This window comes from Labrus bergylta, chromosome 1 (genome assembly GCF_963930695.1).
Source record: "Labrus bergylta chromosome 1, fLabBer1.1, whole genome shotgun sequence".
NCBI classification, from domain to species: Eukaryota; Metazoa; Chordata; class Actinopteri; order Labriformes; family Labridae; genus Labrus; species Labrus bergylta.
In genome coordinates this window covers 7,199,118-7,219,198 of record NC_089195.1, presented here as the reverse complement: position 1 = coordinate 7,219,198, position 20,081 = coordinate 7,199,118, and the positions used below count along the sequence as shown (strand labels likewise).

Genomic DNA, 20,081 nt, shown 5'->3' with positions numbered 1-20,081 from the left:
GTGATGATCCCTTACTGCTGCTGGGCGGAGCTTCTGATGCCTTCAACGTAGGCAAACAAAATCAACATCGCCTGGTTTTACAAGAAATGTACCGTTTTAAGTTTCCTGACAGTAGAACTAGTGAGTATTGTTTTAAATAACATTCACAGTCATGCAGGTCAATGAGGAGATATGACGAAATGAACCTGTCCGAGTTGAAACACGCTGAACACACGCTACGGATTATAAAGCTGGCCTCTGAACGAGTCACTAAAGTGAACACTTTTGGACACTTTCAAAGTTGCTCGTGTTTCCTAAAATCCGGTGAACATTTACAGGAGAAGGTTAGTGATTAACAGTCGTCCTGTGCTGCAAACAGCTGCACAGAGTCCCAGCTTTAGAGACAGCGAGCACCTCGTCGGTCACTGTCCGCTTCACAATGCTCTGCGTGCGGACATGGAGAGCTCTGAGCCCCCGGTGCAGGAGCGGAGCTCACCTGACTGCAGCATGGAAACAAACCCAGAACTTCTCATCTGCTGCCAGGCTGGACCTGAGCGGGATATACCCGCCCATTGGCACCCCGTTTACCGACAAAGAGGACGTGGACTACCAGAAACTGGAGGAAAACCTGCAGAAATATGCCAAGATACCATTCAAAGGTAAGACATGTTTCACACTTTTAAGTTAAAAAAAAAAAGCAGTGGAGTTTAGGTGTTCCGCAGTCTAAAGTTCTTGGGTCATTTAAAGGGATAAAGATGATCCACGTTAGGGAAAGTAGAGCTAAATAACATGGTTTATTAAAGCAGAGAGGGAGTAAATATGTGTCACTCTGATAGGCTATAAAACTGGAAAACTCTCAAGAAGTTAAATTTAACACGTGAAAAAAGTGGGTAGGCAATTCAGGAACACGTCTAAACTCATATTCTTGCTTAACCTGCTTTTTGTCAGTCAATGATCAGTCTGCAGTACCTGCTCAGTTAGAGACCTAACTCAGAGAGGACAAAGTTCAACACACGGGGGGAAAAAAGGAAAATCCCCTTGTTTTGCAGGTGTTTATCGCCATCTAGTGGTTTCCCATTGCTATTACACCGGATTTTTAAAGTCACTTCATAAAAGACTGTTGACTGCCTACTTGTGATAATAAAAGTTAACATGTTGGCCCTAATCCTTGTGAATAGTTATTATGGCTTACTGGCTGTAATCAGGTGTATAGTGTGAATTTTATTCACACAGTTTGTATTACCTACAGGTACAACTTTGTGCTTCCTCCTTTTTTTTTTTCCTTTTTTTTTTACATTTGCATTCGCTTTACTAATATTCAGGTTGGGTCAATCTTGTTGAGCAGAGGGCAGTAGATTTGAATTTAATTTTTTTATTTCAACAACATGTCCGGTGTGGATTTCTGTGTTGGATTCTGGTGTTGAAGGGGGCAGGATTATTTTGCCAGTCTGTGAATTCATACAGAACATATTGATATCTTCTGAGAAAGAAAAGTTAAAGGAAATGTGGCTTCCCATTGTCACGACAAGCAAAGTGTACGATGATCCACAAAAGCCTGTCTGGACTCTTTTCAGAGGTAGTACTGTCTAAAATGTGCGGCCATCAGGCAGACAAGCACGAGGATATTAACTTGACCTTCTTTAAAGATAAAAGGGGGATTTAAAGGCAAACAAAATACTGTGTGTTGTGTTGCAGGTCTGGTGGTCCAGGGCTCTAACGGAGAGTACCCGTACCTGACAGAAGAAGAGCGGGTGGAGGTAGTGAGGGCTGTCAGGCGATCGCTGCCTGCAGGAAAACTACTGATGGCCGGATCAGGATGTGAATGTAAGTCTCCAGTACACTTTTAGTATTTACATTAAAAAGACCATCAAGTTCAAAGGTCACCTCTCAAAGTCTGGCTCATTTTTCAGTTATTTTTTTCCTTTATTTTATTTTTGATTAAAAAAGACAGATACAATGGATAACAAGAGATTAAAAAAAAAAATGAAACCCAAATAATAAAATAAAAAATACAATATTAAAGACATTAAATTATAGATATTTCATGCCTTTAATAGTTTTTCCCTTTCACAAATGAAAAACTGAACTTGAGAAATGGTAAAATGAAAAAAGCACTTTAAGGATAATGCTGGCAAATTCTTTTGGTTTTTACTATTTCGATGTAAAAAGGGAAACAATCTAGTCCAGACTTTGAAGGAAACCCAGGTTTTACTCTTTATCCTCTCAGGGCTTCGGTGTTATAAAAAATAAACTAAACGAGAACTCACTGATCTTGCAGATTGAATTTTGTAGGTTGAGAAGACTAATTCTCGTAGCAGTTGATTCAGATAATGATTAATAAATTGTCTTCCAGTTTTACAAGAAAGCTTTGGTTTACTTTCTCTTTTCTAACATTTGCATTTTAAAGACTCACTAATTGTTGAGTTTGGCGGACAATTCAGACTCCTGCAGCTGCTTGAAAACACAAAGTGATTCTTCATGCTTTTCTAATCAAGACTTCAGTGACCTTGATTGTAATCTCATCATGATGTCGTTGTGATGTCATTAGTTTTAAGGCCTTATAATTGAAGTCAAATGGAGTCTGTAACAGGCTGTACTGGACATAATGAACAAAGAGAGAGATGTGCATTAACTCGCTCTATAGCTTCTTCCGCTTTTCAGTGATGATAGAAAAACATCCTGCGCCGCTAACTAACAATAATTGCACAAATATTTGCTCAATATATATTAAAGGATCATGAGCATTTTTGCTCGACCTTTATCCCTGAAATAATTCTAATAGAGAAACTCAATTACATTCCTGTCTTCAACGTTTCCATCTCTTCCTATTCTTTACTACATGTTCACCGTGTATAATAGAAGCCAAGGTTGTTGTATTTAGCTTCTTGAGTCGCTGGAAGCAGACATATATATAGTCGATAGGGTATACATGGAGGCCTTGGACATGAGAGCACATGCATTATGTGTACATACAGGAGCTTTAGTATACTATAGAAACACATTGAAGAGAGTGAACAAATAAAAACATATGAATCCTCTTGCAGCACTGAGTTCCTCTGAGATTTATGCCTTTGGATGTTTATCTCACTGAGGGTGAGGAAGAAGCTGCAGAAAAACGTGTGTGTGTTTTCTTACTACAGTTGTTTCTTTCCATATTTCTCCACATTAAGCAACAAGAGACACGGTCAAGCTCACAGAGAAGATGGCTGCAGCCGGGGCGGACGCTGCCCTGGTGGTGACACCCTGTTTCTACAAAGGCAAGATGGACAGCCGTGCTCTGGTCCAGCACTTTACCAAGGTCAGCTGACAGTCAGACACACACACACACACACACACACACACACAGTCTCTAACATGTCTTGGCTTGAATATATCCTTTAACTTACCAACAGCTGCAAGAGGATCTGCAATGGCTGCACTGTAGTCTCTGTGACGGTATACAAACTTTACATACAGTATACAGACTCAAACTTTTATTGAGTCCAAGCTAACCTTTTAAGCATTATAGTCAAACAGATATATATTTAATAAAAGAACCAATCAGGGCAGGGATAGTAACTTCTTTGTTCTGCATGGTAAAATTGCTTTAGTCAATGGAGTTTGGGGGCTTTTAGGATAGTAATTTGTAGTTAGTTGTAGTTATAAAAAAGGATCTTACCTAAAAAGTCTGTTTTTATAGGGATCCTTACCAAAATGCTGTATATTTAGAATAACAATCTGAACATCAAAGAATTAGATTGCAGCTGCTGGCTGAGGCAATCCTCAAACTGTTTGTACCTCTTAGTGCTTTAAAATGTTATGTGAAAATGGGACAGAATTAAATTTGACCTTTTAAACCATAAGCCAATAAAGATTTGCCAAAATGTTGTCACTGTTCTTGATAATAAACTCCTTCATCTCGTCTAATCCAATGCAGCAAAAACAGAGTTCTCTCCAATAGATTGATGAGTTTTTAGTCAAAGTCTGAAGGCTTTTGAAAAATGAAGTCAATCACTACCAGTAAAACTTTTGCAAGACTTGAGAATGAAATGAAAGTTATTGAATTCAGTATTAAAAAAAGACTAGCAGAGATATGAGAGTGTCTAAGGATATATCACATATATATCCTTAGACACGTTGATTATATATATATCTCTATATGTGTCTAAGGATATATTCCTGTGTTTTTATTCTCTGCAGGTGGCCGACTGCAGCTCGGTGCCGGTGGTTCTGTACAGTGTGCCGGCTAACACGGGCCTGGAGCTGCCGCTTGACGCTGTGGTTCAGCTGTCTCAGCATCCAAACATTGTCGGCCTGAAAGACAGCGGAGGAGACGTAAGAAATCCTTCCACAATCTCTTTCAACATAACCTGCAGCTTTCAGCGTGCTGCATGGAAACAGAACGTTATATCTGAGTTTGTGATAATCGACGCTAAGATGAGGCAGGATAGAGACTGACTGCAAATATCCAGATCAAGTATCAGGGCGATTGATTTCCCTGTAAATTGAAGCTTATTTAATATAAACCTGACAAAGCTAAATTGCATCTCATGAGATCAGAAATTGCTGACGGATCGTTTAGCTTAAGCACCCAAATTAGCTGGATTTTAGAAAAAAAATGTCTTGGGTTGAAATAATCAAGCCAGTTCCATCGCTCACAGTGTTTCCCCTAGGTTTACAGCGTTGGGGGGGTGAGGACAAGCCAACATGCCGACACGCCGACACAAACACTCGAAGGAATCTTGGTGTTCATGTGTTACTTTTAATGACAGATGTCCTTTTCTATCGGAAAGGTATCTTTAAATGACTTCTTTCCCTGATTTCCAACTCTATCCTCTATCCTGTCTCTACAATAAAGGCACAAAAAGCCCAAAAATAAATCTTTTAAAAACCTACCAATATAATGGTAGGGGAAACACTGGCTCAAAAGTACATTTATTTATAAATTACCAACCTGCAGCTTTGATAACTTTACATTTGATAGAGATGTTGACGTTGGCTTAATCCCTGGTTTGAAGTCCTGAGCACAGTTTAAAAATAATCGGATCTGGTTGAGGATATCTCATTTAATCAAATCTTGATATTTGGAAGTCAAGTGTGAGGATCTTTCAGTTTGTGAGAACTTTGGTGCTGCCTGAAGACAAAGTAGGTAGAATGACATCACAACTTCTGGGTTATCTGGATTTGGTCATCTTTAAAAGTCAGTGTATCTGGTTGATCCTATCCAGTTAATCTGAAAATCAGGAACAGAAGTTAACTGGATTACCAGATCTTGGATAGAAAAAAAAAAAGATTTCCAAATCCTCACCCAGATTGAATCCTTCATACTACCCTGCCCTGGGATTCTTGACCCGTCTGTTTCCCCCAAATCAATTACCTCTAGACAGCACGATGCAATGTTTTATGGAGTTTTGTTAGAAGTGGGCGGAGCTATATATGGGCAGGGTCTATGAATATAATGTAAAGGAATACTGTAGTGTTTCATAGATACACATTCTAGTTTTTTTTTTCAAGCTCATTATGAAAATGTAACTTTATTACATTCTTCCTGTAGAAATAAAGGTATTAATAATGAAGCCATGTAAATGTAATGTTAGATTGCTCTGTCTCTCATACAGGAGTATAGATAATAAATATCCATCAAATACAACTGTTTAATATTTATTTAGGCATTACACGATCCCCCTCTACCCCAAACTGACCATGTTGCTCATAACTACTTCGGCCACTAGAGGTCGCAGCCTACCTATAGGGAAATATGGATCATAACAAGCTGTTGCAAAGACAACCTAAGTGGTTGAACTGAAAATGATGTTAATGTTTGTACTGTGCAAGCTGTCTGCTGTTTGTGGCTCGATGTTTTTCTTCCACACACAGATTTGAGTTAGTCTCTCCATGTTTTCCAAAATGTGAAATCTAAGGAAATGACAGTCACAACATTTATTCAACTAATTATGTGTAAGAACGTTTAATTTGATAACTAAGGGACACACTAGTCAGTCTGTAATATGTCCAAGAACGTTTTACCCCCAAAGTCCAGTTTGTTTGACTAGTGTGAGTGGTCCGTACCGTCTTCTTCAGTCTCTTAAGAATACATCTATTACCAGCAAATACTTCATGCAGGACCAGTGAGGGAAAGGTGGAGACAGAGACTATTTAGCAAGGCTCATTGTGCATGGATGGAAATAAAAATGTTGTTTTCACATATATTCAAATAACACTAAAAGCCATGCAAGATTTTCTTTTTAAGGATGTAGTTGAAAAGAAAATCTGTGTAAGCATAATGTAATGCTGCACAGTAGCAGAAACAGCACTGCGTTCACGAGTTGATTTGTGCAGCACATATTCTGAAAACTTGCTGCAAAGTAAATGAGGAGGCTAGAACTAAAAAAGTGTGTGTTGAGTGCATGTGTGTGTGTGTGTTTGGTTTTCTCCCGCAGGGGTGAAGACAGGCAGAGTTGTTGAAAAAAAAAATAAAAGGAACATCTCTTGACAAACTCTTAAAACCTTCGCGTCTGTGTGGGAAGTGTCTGCAAGAAGTTGCAAATGGATTTCTGATTTGGGAAATAACATGTTTGTCCACTCGCCGGGAGATGAGAGCGTGGGAGGAGTTCAAGCACGGAGCGGCCCGGCTCAAATGTAGGCGTGAAAAGGCCAAACACAGAAAACAAAGGGTGAAGGGTCAATTTGAGGGAGGCAGACAAGTTGCACAAAGATTATTCAGAAGATGAGTGGAAAACACATCAGCCACATCCTGCTATTTTAGAAATGTCTCCCATTTGAAGCATTGATGGTCTTAGCTGGAATTGAGTCTTGTTTTAAAACTGAAAGGAGATGTGAAAAGGGTTTTCAGGAACTGGAGGACATGTTAGCAGAAAATCAAAAGGTGTTTTTTGGTTGTCCATGTTGAAAGGTTTCTTCATAGTTATTTTCTTTTTTTAAAAACTTTTAACAAACAGTTTTACTGTGGATACGGCAGCAAACAACTCAGACCAGACCACAAAGTGTTTATGCCACCAGAATGTAAATTTCATCAGAGTCTACTGTCCTGTTGATTCATAGCCTGCTGGCATTTTTTCTACATCTGAACCTTTTATTAGTTTTGAACTATACAAAGGTTTCTGAGTTTGTTAACAGTCCAAAGAAGAACTGTGTGTTTGCAAGAATATCTAGCTTGTCTAAGCTTGGCATCTACCCAGGATATCCAAATGGATGAAAACAACACAAACAAAGCTGAGAGCTTAAAGTCACTCAGCTAAACAAACAGCTATAACGCACTCTTCTGTCAGTCAAATCAGCCCCTTATAATGCCTCATTTTGTAAAACTCTTAACGCTTTAATTTATTCAAAACAGCTGATTCAAAAAAACTAGTCCATAGAAGTTGACATTTGAATATTGGACCTAAGGGGGGATCCTTGTCTTTTGCAGTCAGCCTGAAGTGGACACTCGGGGAAATGCAGTTTTTGCACTTCTGTGTTGGCTTTATTTTTAAGTGCCAGAGTTTGGTGCTTTGGCAAAATGAGTGAGAGACTGCAGAGATTTCATTAATATGTCAATGATCCACTTTCATGTCTTTCAAACAATCCAACTGTCAAGTATGAAATCCGAACTGAATGAACTGAATGACCTGAATATCCAGATTTGGATGTGTCTATGTTTCTTTTCTGTCTAAACGTTCTTAAATCAACCAGTACAAATACAATATTATAATCACTTTTTATTTCTTTAAATCGTTAAATCAACATGATATTGTGATGCTGATGAAAGTTTGAATCGTGAGACATTAGTCCACCAAACGTCTTTCCAGCACTTAATCTGATCTCCTTCAAAGATGAAAGTCATAGAGAAATAGATTCAATCGAATGATTTCAGGAATCATTCAAATGTCTTTTCATCTCACCTAATCTTCTTAAATCAGAATCCTCATGCCACACACTCAACTTGGCTGTTTTTACTTTTTGTGCCTTGAGCCTCTGACGCGTCCTTCCCTCCTCGTCACAGTGATTTAATTCAGACTGTATGTTCAATCCAAACAATTAAGGCCTCTTAAGTGAAATAATTAAAACACCCACTACCCAGAGAGCCAGGAACATTTATAGTTACGTCTCAACAGCTAACGCTTGATAGATAGTCACACACTTAACTGTGACATGACGAGACTCAAAGTAACGCTGCCATTTTTTTCCTCAGCTGTCAATAAAACTTAGCCCTGATTAGCAAAAAAAGATTAATGAAGTTTAAGCCTCCATTTTCCCAGCATGCTCTGTCAGACTAATTACCATTCTGTCAACTTTTGAACTGACAGTTTTAATATTAAGTGTATGGAGAAACAGATGCTCTGCATTTTTAATTGAATTAGAACAGAAGAGCCTGTACGACATAAAATATTTGAAATAATCGCTCAGTTGCATATTAAGTTATCATTTTCACACGAGGTAAGTGATAACATAATTCAGTGTCACCCAAATCCACAGCAGCCTTCTGACTGTTTAATGAATAATCTAATGTGTATAATGGTAAGCATCTCAAAAGTACTATAAATTCATTTCACTCAAAATGTTGTCATTTCGGTTTCTGTAAACTCTCCTGATATAGAGTTTGAGTTTACTCGAGCTTTGATATTTTTTATTTAATTAATTAAGAGATTAAAGGAAAGGTCTCTAGAAAGTTGTATGTTTTACACCCAATGTTATTATCATCCACAGGCCATTGTCAAACATGGATAGTTATCATCTCTGCAGACTTTCATGTGGGACTTACTCAGAGTTCATTGCAAACTTGATGACGTGAAGAAAGTGATCGTCCCGCCCCCCATATTTGCACTATGTTCAGATATTCTTGGGGTAATCGTGTTGTCTTTATGGGAAAGGAAGAGAAACAGGAAATGTTGGGAGTGCTCAGACGCGCTTCATAAAACAAATATAAATATAGACGTAATGGCGGCTGATCTTTAGTTACGGTGCTTTTGTGGAAACACAATCTGAAAGGACCATGACCATGAACTACATTGGCAGGTAGATGTTGCTGTGCCATGCCTTCACAATCTTGATTTTTTTATCTAAATGGCTAACTGAGTGATTTTTGATGAAGTTTTCTAATGTTAACAAGGGCATTTTGTCACTCAGATTTTAAAGTCATGTCTTTGAAGTTTATTGATAACAATCCACCCTGATCCTATATTTAGCATTTTAAACCCCTCTATAGCCCCGTTTCCACTTAGTGGTCAGGTTTGGTTCAGTATAGTTTGGTACAGAATACCATATACGTTTGATCTTGCTTGCGTTAGTCAAGCGTACCCTTACACATCACTAAATCACAGTGGCGTGACATAGTGTGGACAGCCAATAAAATGAAGAATGAGATGAAGAATATGACACAGTAAACAAAAATAAATGATGCCCTTATTACCGCTGTCGCACGGTAAGTAAAGATTCTTTTTCACCAATCAGCGGACTTCAGTGTGTCTCGCTCTAACCTTTAGGGTCAGATCAGTATGCTTGGCACCCCAACAGAAGGGTACAAAAAAAGTAGGACAGTACGGATCAGTCATTTTGGTGCCATTCTCAACTTTTGACTGTGGAAACGCCAATTATTTCAGCCTTGCTCAGAACAGGCTGTTTCTACGTCTTTAAATGTAAATGAGCTGTGTTTGACCACGCCCCTTTCTGTAAGGGTCTGTGGCTTGGGCTTTCTCGCACCATGCCCTTTTTGTTTACAGTTGAAAGGAGGTATTAGAGGGCAGAACAAACACCTATCTGTAGGAGTGTCACCCACCTTGGGAAGGGGTTACTTCCCTTTGTGATGTCATGATGGGAAAATCTCTTAACCGACTGTTTGAGCACACATTTTCTGAAAAGTGGAGCAAACATTAAAGGTTTTTATGTGTTATGTGGACGGACTAGGGACACATAATAGAGTTAGAAAAACATGTTTAAGTGTATTTTGCACACTATATGACCTTTAATGGATGCTAAATGAGAATCAACCTGTATACCATATATTTATTCTAAAGGTGTTTTTTAATCATTTCACACCTCTCTAATAAATAGAAGTTGTTGAAGAAAACACGATTTTGTATTAATTTGTAAAGAAGTATGATCTCTGGTTCGCTATATATTTGATGCGTATATATCATTTCACTCCCACACAGTGCGTTTCTTTATCCATTGCCTGTTTTGCTGTTCTGCACCAACTTTAGCCTACTTCTAAAGGCAACAACTTGTTTAGTAATAGAGATGCAGTTCTGATCTGATAATAATGGAGATGCAGTTTTGATCTGAAATGATGACTTTGGTCAGTGCTTCTGCTTTCTTCTTATCCTTCAGGATGATAATGGACATGGGTGCACATGCATGTCATGGTCTGAATGTGTGAAAGGAACCTGATCGAGTGTTTCAGGTCTTCTTTCGGCGACAGTTAAGACAGTGACACTGAAGCAAAAGAACAGAGTTATATAAGCTTCATGTAGGGTTCATCATTTCTTTTAACAGTCATAAAAATGTTAACAAGAATAAACCGTGTTAACATTTATCAAGTAAGCATACTATCTCATAAAGTGTTGAGTGGTCGTTGAATTGGGTAAGAATGATAAGTTCCTACCGATATCCAGCACACACCAAATTGTATTGAATTTGCAAATGTATGCATGTGTCCTGATGACTGTTTTTTGGGCCAATTCTGACAGGTTAGACTGACAGGAAACTTTCAGATGGAAACAATCAGGTAAACCGTGTCCCTGTTGTGATGGTTGCTGGGGGAGAATGTCTCATATTTAACTGACATGTTTTACCGACGAATGAATGTATTTTGTTATTTTGCTACTGCATCAGAGCTCCGTGAAGTCCAAGACAAATTTCCCACTGGGACAATCAAGTTAATCTTACTCTTAATCAACTGAAGAGACCAGAGAAAGTGTAGGCTGTTTCATGACATCAGGTGGAGTAGGCTGAGGAGAGCCTAAGCCATCTGCCACTCTTGGTTGCTTTACGTTTTGAAATATTATAAACTGTAAAATTCCACTTAGTAGTGATTTTAAAAGATTTCAGAATGCATCCCATGAAGTCTGGAAACCTTAACACTGATTGGCTTTTGTGACATAGAATCAAGCAGATTTTGTTCGTAGAGTTGAATTTTTTAAATCTAGAATGGATTGTTAGCTGCACCTGCATGCAGATATACTGTATGTTTATAGAGTTTAATAAATACATGTCAGATTACTGCAGATTGGTGTCAGGATGTCATTATGGCGGATTAAGTTCTGTCTGCTCTTGCTCTCCATACAGACTGTTTTCCATACATACAGTAAAGCCTGCTGATACATGATTGGTCAATAATACTCCAACTACAAACATACTGCAAACAGAAACTAGAGCACTTGTTATAGTGAGAACCCAGACCCCTGCCATGTTGTAGGTTTTCACGTAGAACCTGAAAATACAGATTCATTTTAAACTATAATGCTTTTCATTACCTAATATTTTTCCTTCTGAAGTGAGATATGGCATGGTGTTACCCTGAAGCAACAAAAAGATACCATCCTGTTGGTTGTCAGGACGCTATTTTTAGACTCTACTTTTAGTGGAAGGTTGGGTTTCCACGCTCTCATGCTGAACACTCAAGGCTAATGACAATAATGAGACTTTAAAAAAAGAAAGTAATGAGTGTTTTTCTGTCACGGGGGCAGACAGTACTCTCACTGCGATGTTATTTTCCCACTGGGGAGATTCATCAAAATAGCCAGCCAGAGCTTTCAGAAGACCAGCAGGAGCTCCTGTAACCTGATTGAGTGACTGATCAATTACAGTCCTGCGTGTTTGAAATGACTGATATGAGGAAACTGATTGACACTTGGGCGGTTAAAAATAGACCTTCCCTGGCAGCAGTGATGGAGACAGAAGCCGGAGGCTGCAGGTTCTTTTTTTCCCTGTGGAGTTTTCAGCTTCATGTGCTGAGCAGCTGCAGAGTCGTCTCACGTTCTTCTTTGTACATTTCAGGTTTATTTGGATTTGGCGTTTCTTATCTGGATTGACAAAAGAGATTTAAAAGAGGCAAAACAAAATAGAGAGATTATCAATTATTCATGAGCCTTCCCCATCCTCTGTTTGAAGCTTATTCCCTTTTATTTCTCACATGGGACTTGTCTTTTTCTCTCTCTCTCTCTCTCTCTCTCTGTCTTCTTTCTTCTGTTTGGGATCTTGAACAACCCATCCCCCACCCTCTCCCAAAAAGCATGTGAAGAGTCCATGCTCGTCTCAATCTGAGCGATTTGTTTACCTTGTGAGATGTTGGCTTTGTCGTCTTATTTCTCCTGTGAAAGCCTCTCCTGGGATAAAATAAACGACAGCAGTTATTAATCCTGACAGCAGGGAGGAGTGACGAATATGAAACATTTCTATTTTTTTTTTTACCTACCTCTCTCTCTCTCTCTCTCTGTTCCTCAGATCACACGGATTGGCCTGATTGTTCACAAAACCAAAACGCAGGATTTCCAGGTGCTGGCGGGCTCAGCAGGGTTTCTCATGGCCGCTTATTCTGTTGGTAAGAAGCCATTAAAACACCCAAGGCTGTAATCTTCTGTTTCCTTTTCTCCTTTAAAATAGTTGAGTTTTTGGGGGGGTTTTGGTATTTATGTAATTTATGGTCCTTATTGCATAATTACAAGTGTTAAAAAAAATATCCACATAACTCATGCATTCATTTTTTTGTTTGTTTTGATAACTAGTCAAAAGCTCTCAGAAGCCCCCATCCATTCCTTTGATGTAACCATCGACTGTATATAAAGATGGACAGCTTGTCCTCATTCTCCTTGTTGTATAAATGTGGTCACTGACAATTTGCACACTTTCTAACCAAAGCACACATTTAATTTGCTGATAAAACGGCAAAGATCAATCAGGTCAGTACAGGCTATAGCAGACGGTCATGGAACTTTCCTTGACTGCTGTGTTAGTCTATGTTACGTTTCTTCCCAGCGTTCCTCCTCTACTCTGATAATCTAAAGCACACAGCACCTCATTTGTCAACAAAGCTGTCAATCACCGTGATGTCAAACTCCATTGTATGTCATCCATCTTTTTATACATTCTGTGATTTACACAAAATAGAAAGAGTTCAAATGATCCCGTCAAGTTTGGGAACTAGTACTACTACTACTACGAGTTGTTGGACAAAAATGAAGTATCTCTTAATACCTGATGCTACTTGTGTAACAGCTTTTTTTTTTTAGCAATAACACACTGGAAGTTATGCAGTTATGCTAAATATTAGCACGCTGTGATAATCTCTGGGACTCAGCCTGCTTCTGTCCGAGTCACAGCAATGCTGATATTCAGTACAACATCAATCCCAATTGTCTTAACTTCAGCACAGAGGCTGAAAAATGTACACAAGAGGACATTTCTTGTCCAATGTGAATTGCATGGCCATTTGTATTTCACATTTTTCTGACCTTTTTTTACCTTTTTTGTTCTTTTCTTTTCTGTTTAAAAAGCTTTTCCTCTGATTTAAAAAAAAAAAAAAAGTTTAGACTGTTCTGTCTTTTATTTTGATCTGCTCAAGGTTCAGTAGAGTTTCCTCCTTCCTGCAGGGATACATGTGATCTTACATGTTAAAGCTGCGGTAAAAGAAACTCAGCAGTCTTTTCAGCAGCGTTATGAAAATTATGGCTGATGGCCACGTACAGTGTACAACAAGCCTGGATTAGATAACACATTCATGGATCACTTTCAATATGATGCTATGAAACCTAATGAGTCACACACACACACACACACACACACACACACACACACTGACACAACTCTCTGATCTCTGCTCCTGACATGTTCTCATCTCCATAACTGAAATAGGGGATTAATTGGCTGTGTGTGTGTGTGCGTGTGTGTGTGCGTGCAAGGTAAAGCTGACTGATTGATATGATAATGAGTTCATGCTGGGAGTCTGTGTTCAAGTAGCAATACAGACTGCAGCAGAACGAAGTCATTCGCCCTCGTACTTCCATATTGCATCCGTAACGTCAGAATACTCGTGTCCCAGTGTCAATTCACATCGCTACAAATCACTGTGGCACGCCGAGAGGAGCTCGAGAAGCATGGCGTGTGAGCACATAGCGGGGGCTCCACATACACACATACTCAGGCATGCACACACACACATAGTGCTGTTCTGCCTCGCCAGCTCTGATGTTGCATATTGCCAGCTCGTTCCTTTACACCTCTGGCAGCACCTCCAATGGCCGATCAGCAGTGGAACAACTTTGCCCCCCATTCTGTAACCGTGTGTTACATGCTGCTCCAGGTCTAATAGTCTTATGCCTTCAAATGGCAGTCCGTAACGACCAAATGTCCAAAGTCTTGTTCCCAACAGCTCACTACATTGATGCTGTAATCAAATTTTCACAATTGTTGGCAGGAGTTTACTAGTTATAACTTAGCAGAAGCCAACGCTTTAGAGCGATCATTTAACATTGTATTTTGTAACTCACCATCTAGCAACAAACCGACATGAAATATTCAGATTCTGCTTCCTCCTCTGATTCTTGCTCAGACAACTCAAACAAATGGATGTAGGTTGCGGCACATTGTTGCATTCAACATAGTTGTCAGGGTTCATGGCAGACATCTATCAAATCCTCATTGGCACACATAGACTTAAAAAAAAAAAAAAAAAGATGGACGACATGGCAGCTCCCCAAAAGTTAGCCAAAACATTTGGCGCTCCCTGATATACACAATATCAAAACCCATCGTGTATAGTCTACTAGGAACAGTTGTAAATACGCTGTCAATTCTTTGTCCACAATATCCCGCAGTAACACACATTAATGTGTTGAGTCTCCGTTTAACACTTCACATCACATTCACTCAGGCTGACTTTAGCACTACAATTTTCTTGTGAAATAGTTTGAATTAAGAGGTGTTACATTTGCTGTAGGGGATAAACTGTCAAAATATGTACTATAATGAGCTACTGTATGTCAGTTTGTAAAAAATTGAGTGGTGGAGTCTCCGTGGGATTTTTTCATCCCACAGAGATTGGCTTAAAAAAGGTTCAAAATACTGCTCTAATAAGTAAAATGAGATGATTTTGTATAGTTTTTTTTATAGACATAAAAGCTTAGAAAGATTCATAACTTTAAAATCGTTTGTCCATTTTCGAAAATGTCAAGGCAAAGTTCCTGTAGCTTTAAAGATGTCATTGATAATAAAAACTGTGTTGTTCGAGATATATTCCTCTCGCTTCTGGATCTTAATTCAACCTTAGTTCCTGCCCATTTCTGGACATTTTAAATCATATGCTGTCTCTGCTTCTGAGCGGGCACTCCCAGAGCAGTGAGGAGGTGGAGCCACTTACCTGTCAATCAGCAGTGTTTGGTAAGCTGCTGTCAGCTGTGTGATGTGAGCGACGGTGGCCACAGAAGCATAAATCAGACAGAAAAAATTCCTCCCATCAGCCGCCGCCGGCTCGTCTATCAACACTATCAACAACTCCAAGGCCGCGAACGGAGGCTGCCACTCTCTTCCTCTCCTCCACCAACAGACACCAGACAATGAGGTGTCACACTGAGAGGCCATGATATCTTGTTGCCTGGGAAAATGTATGTGTACCCAGCTCTAAATAAAAAAGAGACATCATGAGAAGCGCTGCTGCCTGCTGAACTGTCAGCAGAGGAAAATAGCAAAATGGAAGGCGGGACTCTAAAAAGGATGACAGTAAATCATTTAGTTCTGCATTTTGACAGCTGAAATGTAAAGCCAGAGCAGTGATGGATGGATTTATGTAATAGAAATATATGTCCAGCTTACCATCAGGAAGAGAATGCACATTAGTCCTTTCTGTTATTTTTTATCCTCGCTTATTTGAACATTGAATCTGTCAGTGTGGAAGCTGGAGGATGAAATGCTCAGACCTCAAACTGGAGTGATCTTGTACTTTCCTGTCCTGCATTTTAATGTATTAGCACACTGTGCATGATTGGTAATAATATTCTAATCGAAACACTCTCAGTGCTGAGTTGAGTGATTGCACACAGTGAACTGCTCTTATGAGACTCTGCAGGCCACCTCTTTACACTTATCAAAGGTATGAATTACAGAGCCAACTGCAAAGAGCTGGACCATGAGTAATTTTTAGTTAATTGTCAAGCTAAATGGTACGATTATAAGGAACCAGGCAAACAGGAGAGGTGTCATATTCATGAATCGTTCATGGTCCTGTGTTTTGACAAACCTCTAAAAAGTTAAGGCAAGAAGAGGGAGAAAAAAAACCCATCTGTTGCAGTGTTACTTTTGGATTTAGGCCTTTTTTTTCCTAATCATTATTTTTTTTTTTTTTACACTCAAAATGTTACTTTTCTTTTTCTTTGTGGTCACGTTAAAGAAAATGTTACAGATTTGATTGGTTTTCATGAAATTCATTGACTAGATGGATACAGCTGTCACTATGGCCAAAGTACAAGAAATGATCAGTGACTACAGTAATAATGACCCCCTCCTTATTAACAAAAATGTATTATTCCAACAAGATTTTGCACTTCATTAACATTATTACTGCCATTTGATTGTAAGTATGTTATTTAGCATTCTAAAATGTGTAGACAGAGATGTCAGTGTTGTTTGCTCTTTTTCTTCTTTAAATAGAAAGTATAGTCAAAGGAGAGGGGTTGATGTTTTAGGAAGTCAAGAACACATTTCATTCTGTAACAGCATCTTATTGTTTCAGGAAAGCACAGAAAAAGAAAAGAAAAGAGAAAGAAAATGAGTGAACTGATCCTTTAACAGTCCTTGTGATCTGTGTGTAGGTGCGGTTGGTGGAGTGTGTGCGCTGGCTAATGTGCTCGGTCGGGAGCTGTGTGAGTTGGAGCGTCTGTGTGTGTCCGGTTGTTGGGAGGAAGCCAGAGCCCTGCAGCAACGCCTCATCGAGCCCAACGCCGGCGTGAGTACCATCTGCTGCGCACTGGACACTTTTATCCACCGCCCAACTCAAACTCATCTGAGACAAACTCACACTCATAGTGACAGACTGGATAAATAATATCAAGTGGTAGCTATGGCCAAAGACACACGAGACAAACCATAATAGTTTTGGGCTAAAAAATGATGTGTACACCATTTGTAAATACCAACCTGGTAAAATGAAATACAACTCCTGACTTAAAACCATTCAGTTTGATTTAAATATTATATTACATTTTATCTATGTCTAATAGGTAAGTAGTAACTACAAAATGAAGTGACAAAATTCAGATTCAACCTCTGAGATCAAATTATACAGGCAACAATGAAGTGCTATAAAACTACAATACCCTGAGTGTCCACTTGAGGCTGGCATCCAAAGTGAGTCAATCCCCATTATGTCCCATATTTAAAGCCCAACTTTACGGCAAAAATAAACACATTTACAGCCTTTACAGAAAACATGTATTTGTTGTGCATAGCTCATTATTTAACTCATTCTTTATTCGTGACAACTGTTCTGCGGGGGGGGGGGTTTACTCTCCATTTAGCCAGTTAATTAAATAGACTGCTGCCACTCACCTGCTCCACCCTCTGGTCCAATAATGACCACATCTGGCTTTAAAAAAATTAACAAGATGGCAATACAATGCCCGACTCTAGGCCCAACAACTGAGGTAACTGTATACAGTCTACAGACAAGCTGTAATACAGTTCAAATTAAATACAGCAACATTAAATAGACAAATTGTTCTAGCTTTTACACAACAGAATCTGAGGTTTAAGAGACAGAAACAAGCAGTCAGAACTGCTTACATGGATATAAAGAGTGTTCATTTTTCAAATTGGAGCTCTGAGTTAACTTCTACCAAGTGAGCAGAGCGCCGGCACTTAGCAACACACCGAGGTTAGAATGTCAGAGCGCTGCCTCTTCTCAGAGCTGCTCGGAGCCTGAGAAAGATGTGTGAGGAGACAGCATTGAACAATTAGCTTCAGGCTACAAATGTGTCTGCTCAGGTGTGTTAAATGTCACTACCCTGACCACTTCCACACTCTAGGCGTACACCTCCACATACTGCAGCATGGAAACACAAGCTCACTGGTATAATGAAGCAAGACACCAACGAGACACAGCAGCCAACTAACAAAACTAATAGATTTGAATGATTTTAAGGATGTTTAGGGGTACATGGAGACTGATTGGGGTCTTTGTGTTTGAAGGTAACAAGGAAGTTGGGAGTCCCTGCCCTCAAGCAGGCGATGGAGTGGTTTGGTTTCCATGGCGGTGCCTGTCGTTCACCTCTGCAGCCGCTCACAGAGGCCGAGACTCAGCAGCTGAGGCGGGACTTTTCCTCAAACGGCTGGCTTTGAGGGGACCCTGAAAGAGTGTGTGAATGTGTGTGTTTGTCTGTGTGTGAGTGTGTTTGGCTTCACCTTATCTGGAAGCTTTTACCTATAGACTAAATCTTATCAGTGATGTGGCAAATAAAAAGAGGACACACTGCAAAAATGAACACGTAAAAAAATATCCAAAAAAAACAAAGTTATTTTTAAAATGTATTTTAGACAAACATGTAAATTCAACGCAAACTTACAACATGTATTGTAATGTAAAAGAGCATTGCAAAGCAGACCTACACATACCATAAAACTTTTCAGTCACAAAAATCTTGAATCAAAACTTTAATACAAATCATGACATTTTCAAAGTTAGTTTTGTTTGAATGATTTTAATTTAGATCCTAAGTTAACATAACAAATGTTAACATTTACAGAGTGATTGATGGGTCAGTCAGTCACAGCAGGTCAGTAAGTTCACTCTGCTGAAGGTCAAAAGAAGTTTGTCTGGTGAGATGTGATTGTTTGGATGGAATTGTTGTAGCAAAGACGTTAGCTAAGCAGCATAGTTCATATAACACATTTAAAGTGTTTGACTGAAATTCTTCCACACTTACAATGCTACATTGTTTTTTTGAACACTTTTTATTTACTGTCTACTTCATTCTAAAATAAATCACTGTCATACCATTGTTTGATTTTCTGTTCAACCCTAGGAGTGCAGTTGTAAAATTGAGTTCACCTACAAAGTTAGAAGAGCACATTTTCTGTTTAAGCACTTGTTTTTCACAATAAAATTAGTTTTTATTGTGAAGTTAATTTTAATTTTAGTTTTTTGTCTTTCATAAAATCTTATGCATACAGATGCTGTTTTGGTTGAGATGTTGTCAGAGTTACATGAAGACATAGGAAGGAAATCTCATTTGCTGTTATTATTTTAATGGAGCTAATGATTGAAATCTTACTTGGCTTATGCTACATCCTTCTGGCAGCTTTCATAAAAAAAACAAAGCCAGGTAATATTTCCCCTTTACAAACACTTAGGAAAACAACTGATCTTTACAAAAAGTACCACAACACACCAGATACCACTGAAGGAGTGATGTTTAACATGGCACTGCCTGGTTGATCCTGTCAGTAGCACAGAAAATAATATATTAATAGAGTAATACACTATGCATTATTATTATTATTACACTTGCTCTTAAGTGTCAGGGAGTCTATTTTTGAATAAAATGCATCATCAGCAGACTTACATAAAGTTCAATAACTATTTAATAAATGATGTGTGGAGTGTACACAACAATTTAGGGAAAGCGTTGTGTACACATAAACTAAGATAAGTGATCGATAATGGAACATTATCTGCGCAGTCTACTCTTTGAAGAAACACAAATCATTACATCTTAGCTGAGCAGATAGAAACTGGTTCACTTAAATGTTTGCATTACATTTCCCGTGTGAATTTGTAGCTTTTTTCGGATCACAAGCGACACAAAAAATGTATTTATTTCTCGATTACTTTACATTTCCTGGAGATGATTTCTCAGACAGAAACTAACTACTGTTTTTTGTTGCAGCTGGGGAGGGCTTGTTGAAAGGTCAAAAATAGATAGATAGATGGATAGTAAGACAGACATGCTAGAATTCCAACTTGTGTTTGGATATTTCAGTGGGAGAAGCTTCACCTTCTGAAACATACATAAACTGAAACCTACATGTTTATGGGAAATTAGATTCACTATTAATTTGTTTTGCCAGTTCAGCAGGTAAATTGTTTTTGGAGCCTGGATTAGAGTCACAAGTAATGTTTTGAACATATCTACACTTGC

General features: G+C 38.8%; 1 protein-coding gene across 1 annotated transcript; it reads left to right on the top strand.

The window, feature by feature from the left end:
* Positions 1–30: 30 nt before the first annotated feature.
* hoga1 (4-hydroxy-2-oxoglutarate aldolase 1) lies at positions 31–18,939 on the top strand. The gene is made up of 7 exons (XM_020652928.3): positions 31–638; positions 1,675–1,803; positions 3,150–3,277; positions 4,159–4,293; positions 12,400–12,496; positions 16,758–16,891; positions 18,133–18,939. The coding sequence occupies exons 1-7, from the start codon at positions 419–421 to the stop codon at positions 18,280–18,282; spliced, it is 993 nt and encodes a 330-aa protein (XP_020508584.2). The 5' UTR covers positions 31–418; the 3' UTR covers positions 18,283–18,939.
* Positions 18,940–20,081: the final 1,142 nt, after the last annotated feature.

What these genes read in the sequence shown, in the direction of transcription:
- hoga1 (XM_020652928.3), top strand. Translation starts at nt 419, where the DNA reads ATGCTCTGCGTGCGGACATGGAGAGCTCTGAGCCCCCGGTGCAGGAGC. An exon ending in TGAAAGACAGCGGAGGAGAC is followed by an intron (nt 4,294 to 12,399) that starts GTAAGAAATCCT and finishes TCTGTTCCTCAG; the next exon opens with ATCACACGGATTGGCCTGAT. An exon ending in TCATCGAGCCCAACGCCGGC is followed by an intron (nt 16,892 to 18,132) that starts GTGAGTACCATC and finishes TTGTGTTTGAAG; the next exon opens with GTAACAAGGAAGTTGGGAGT.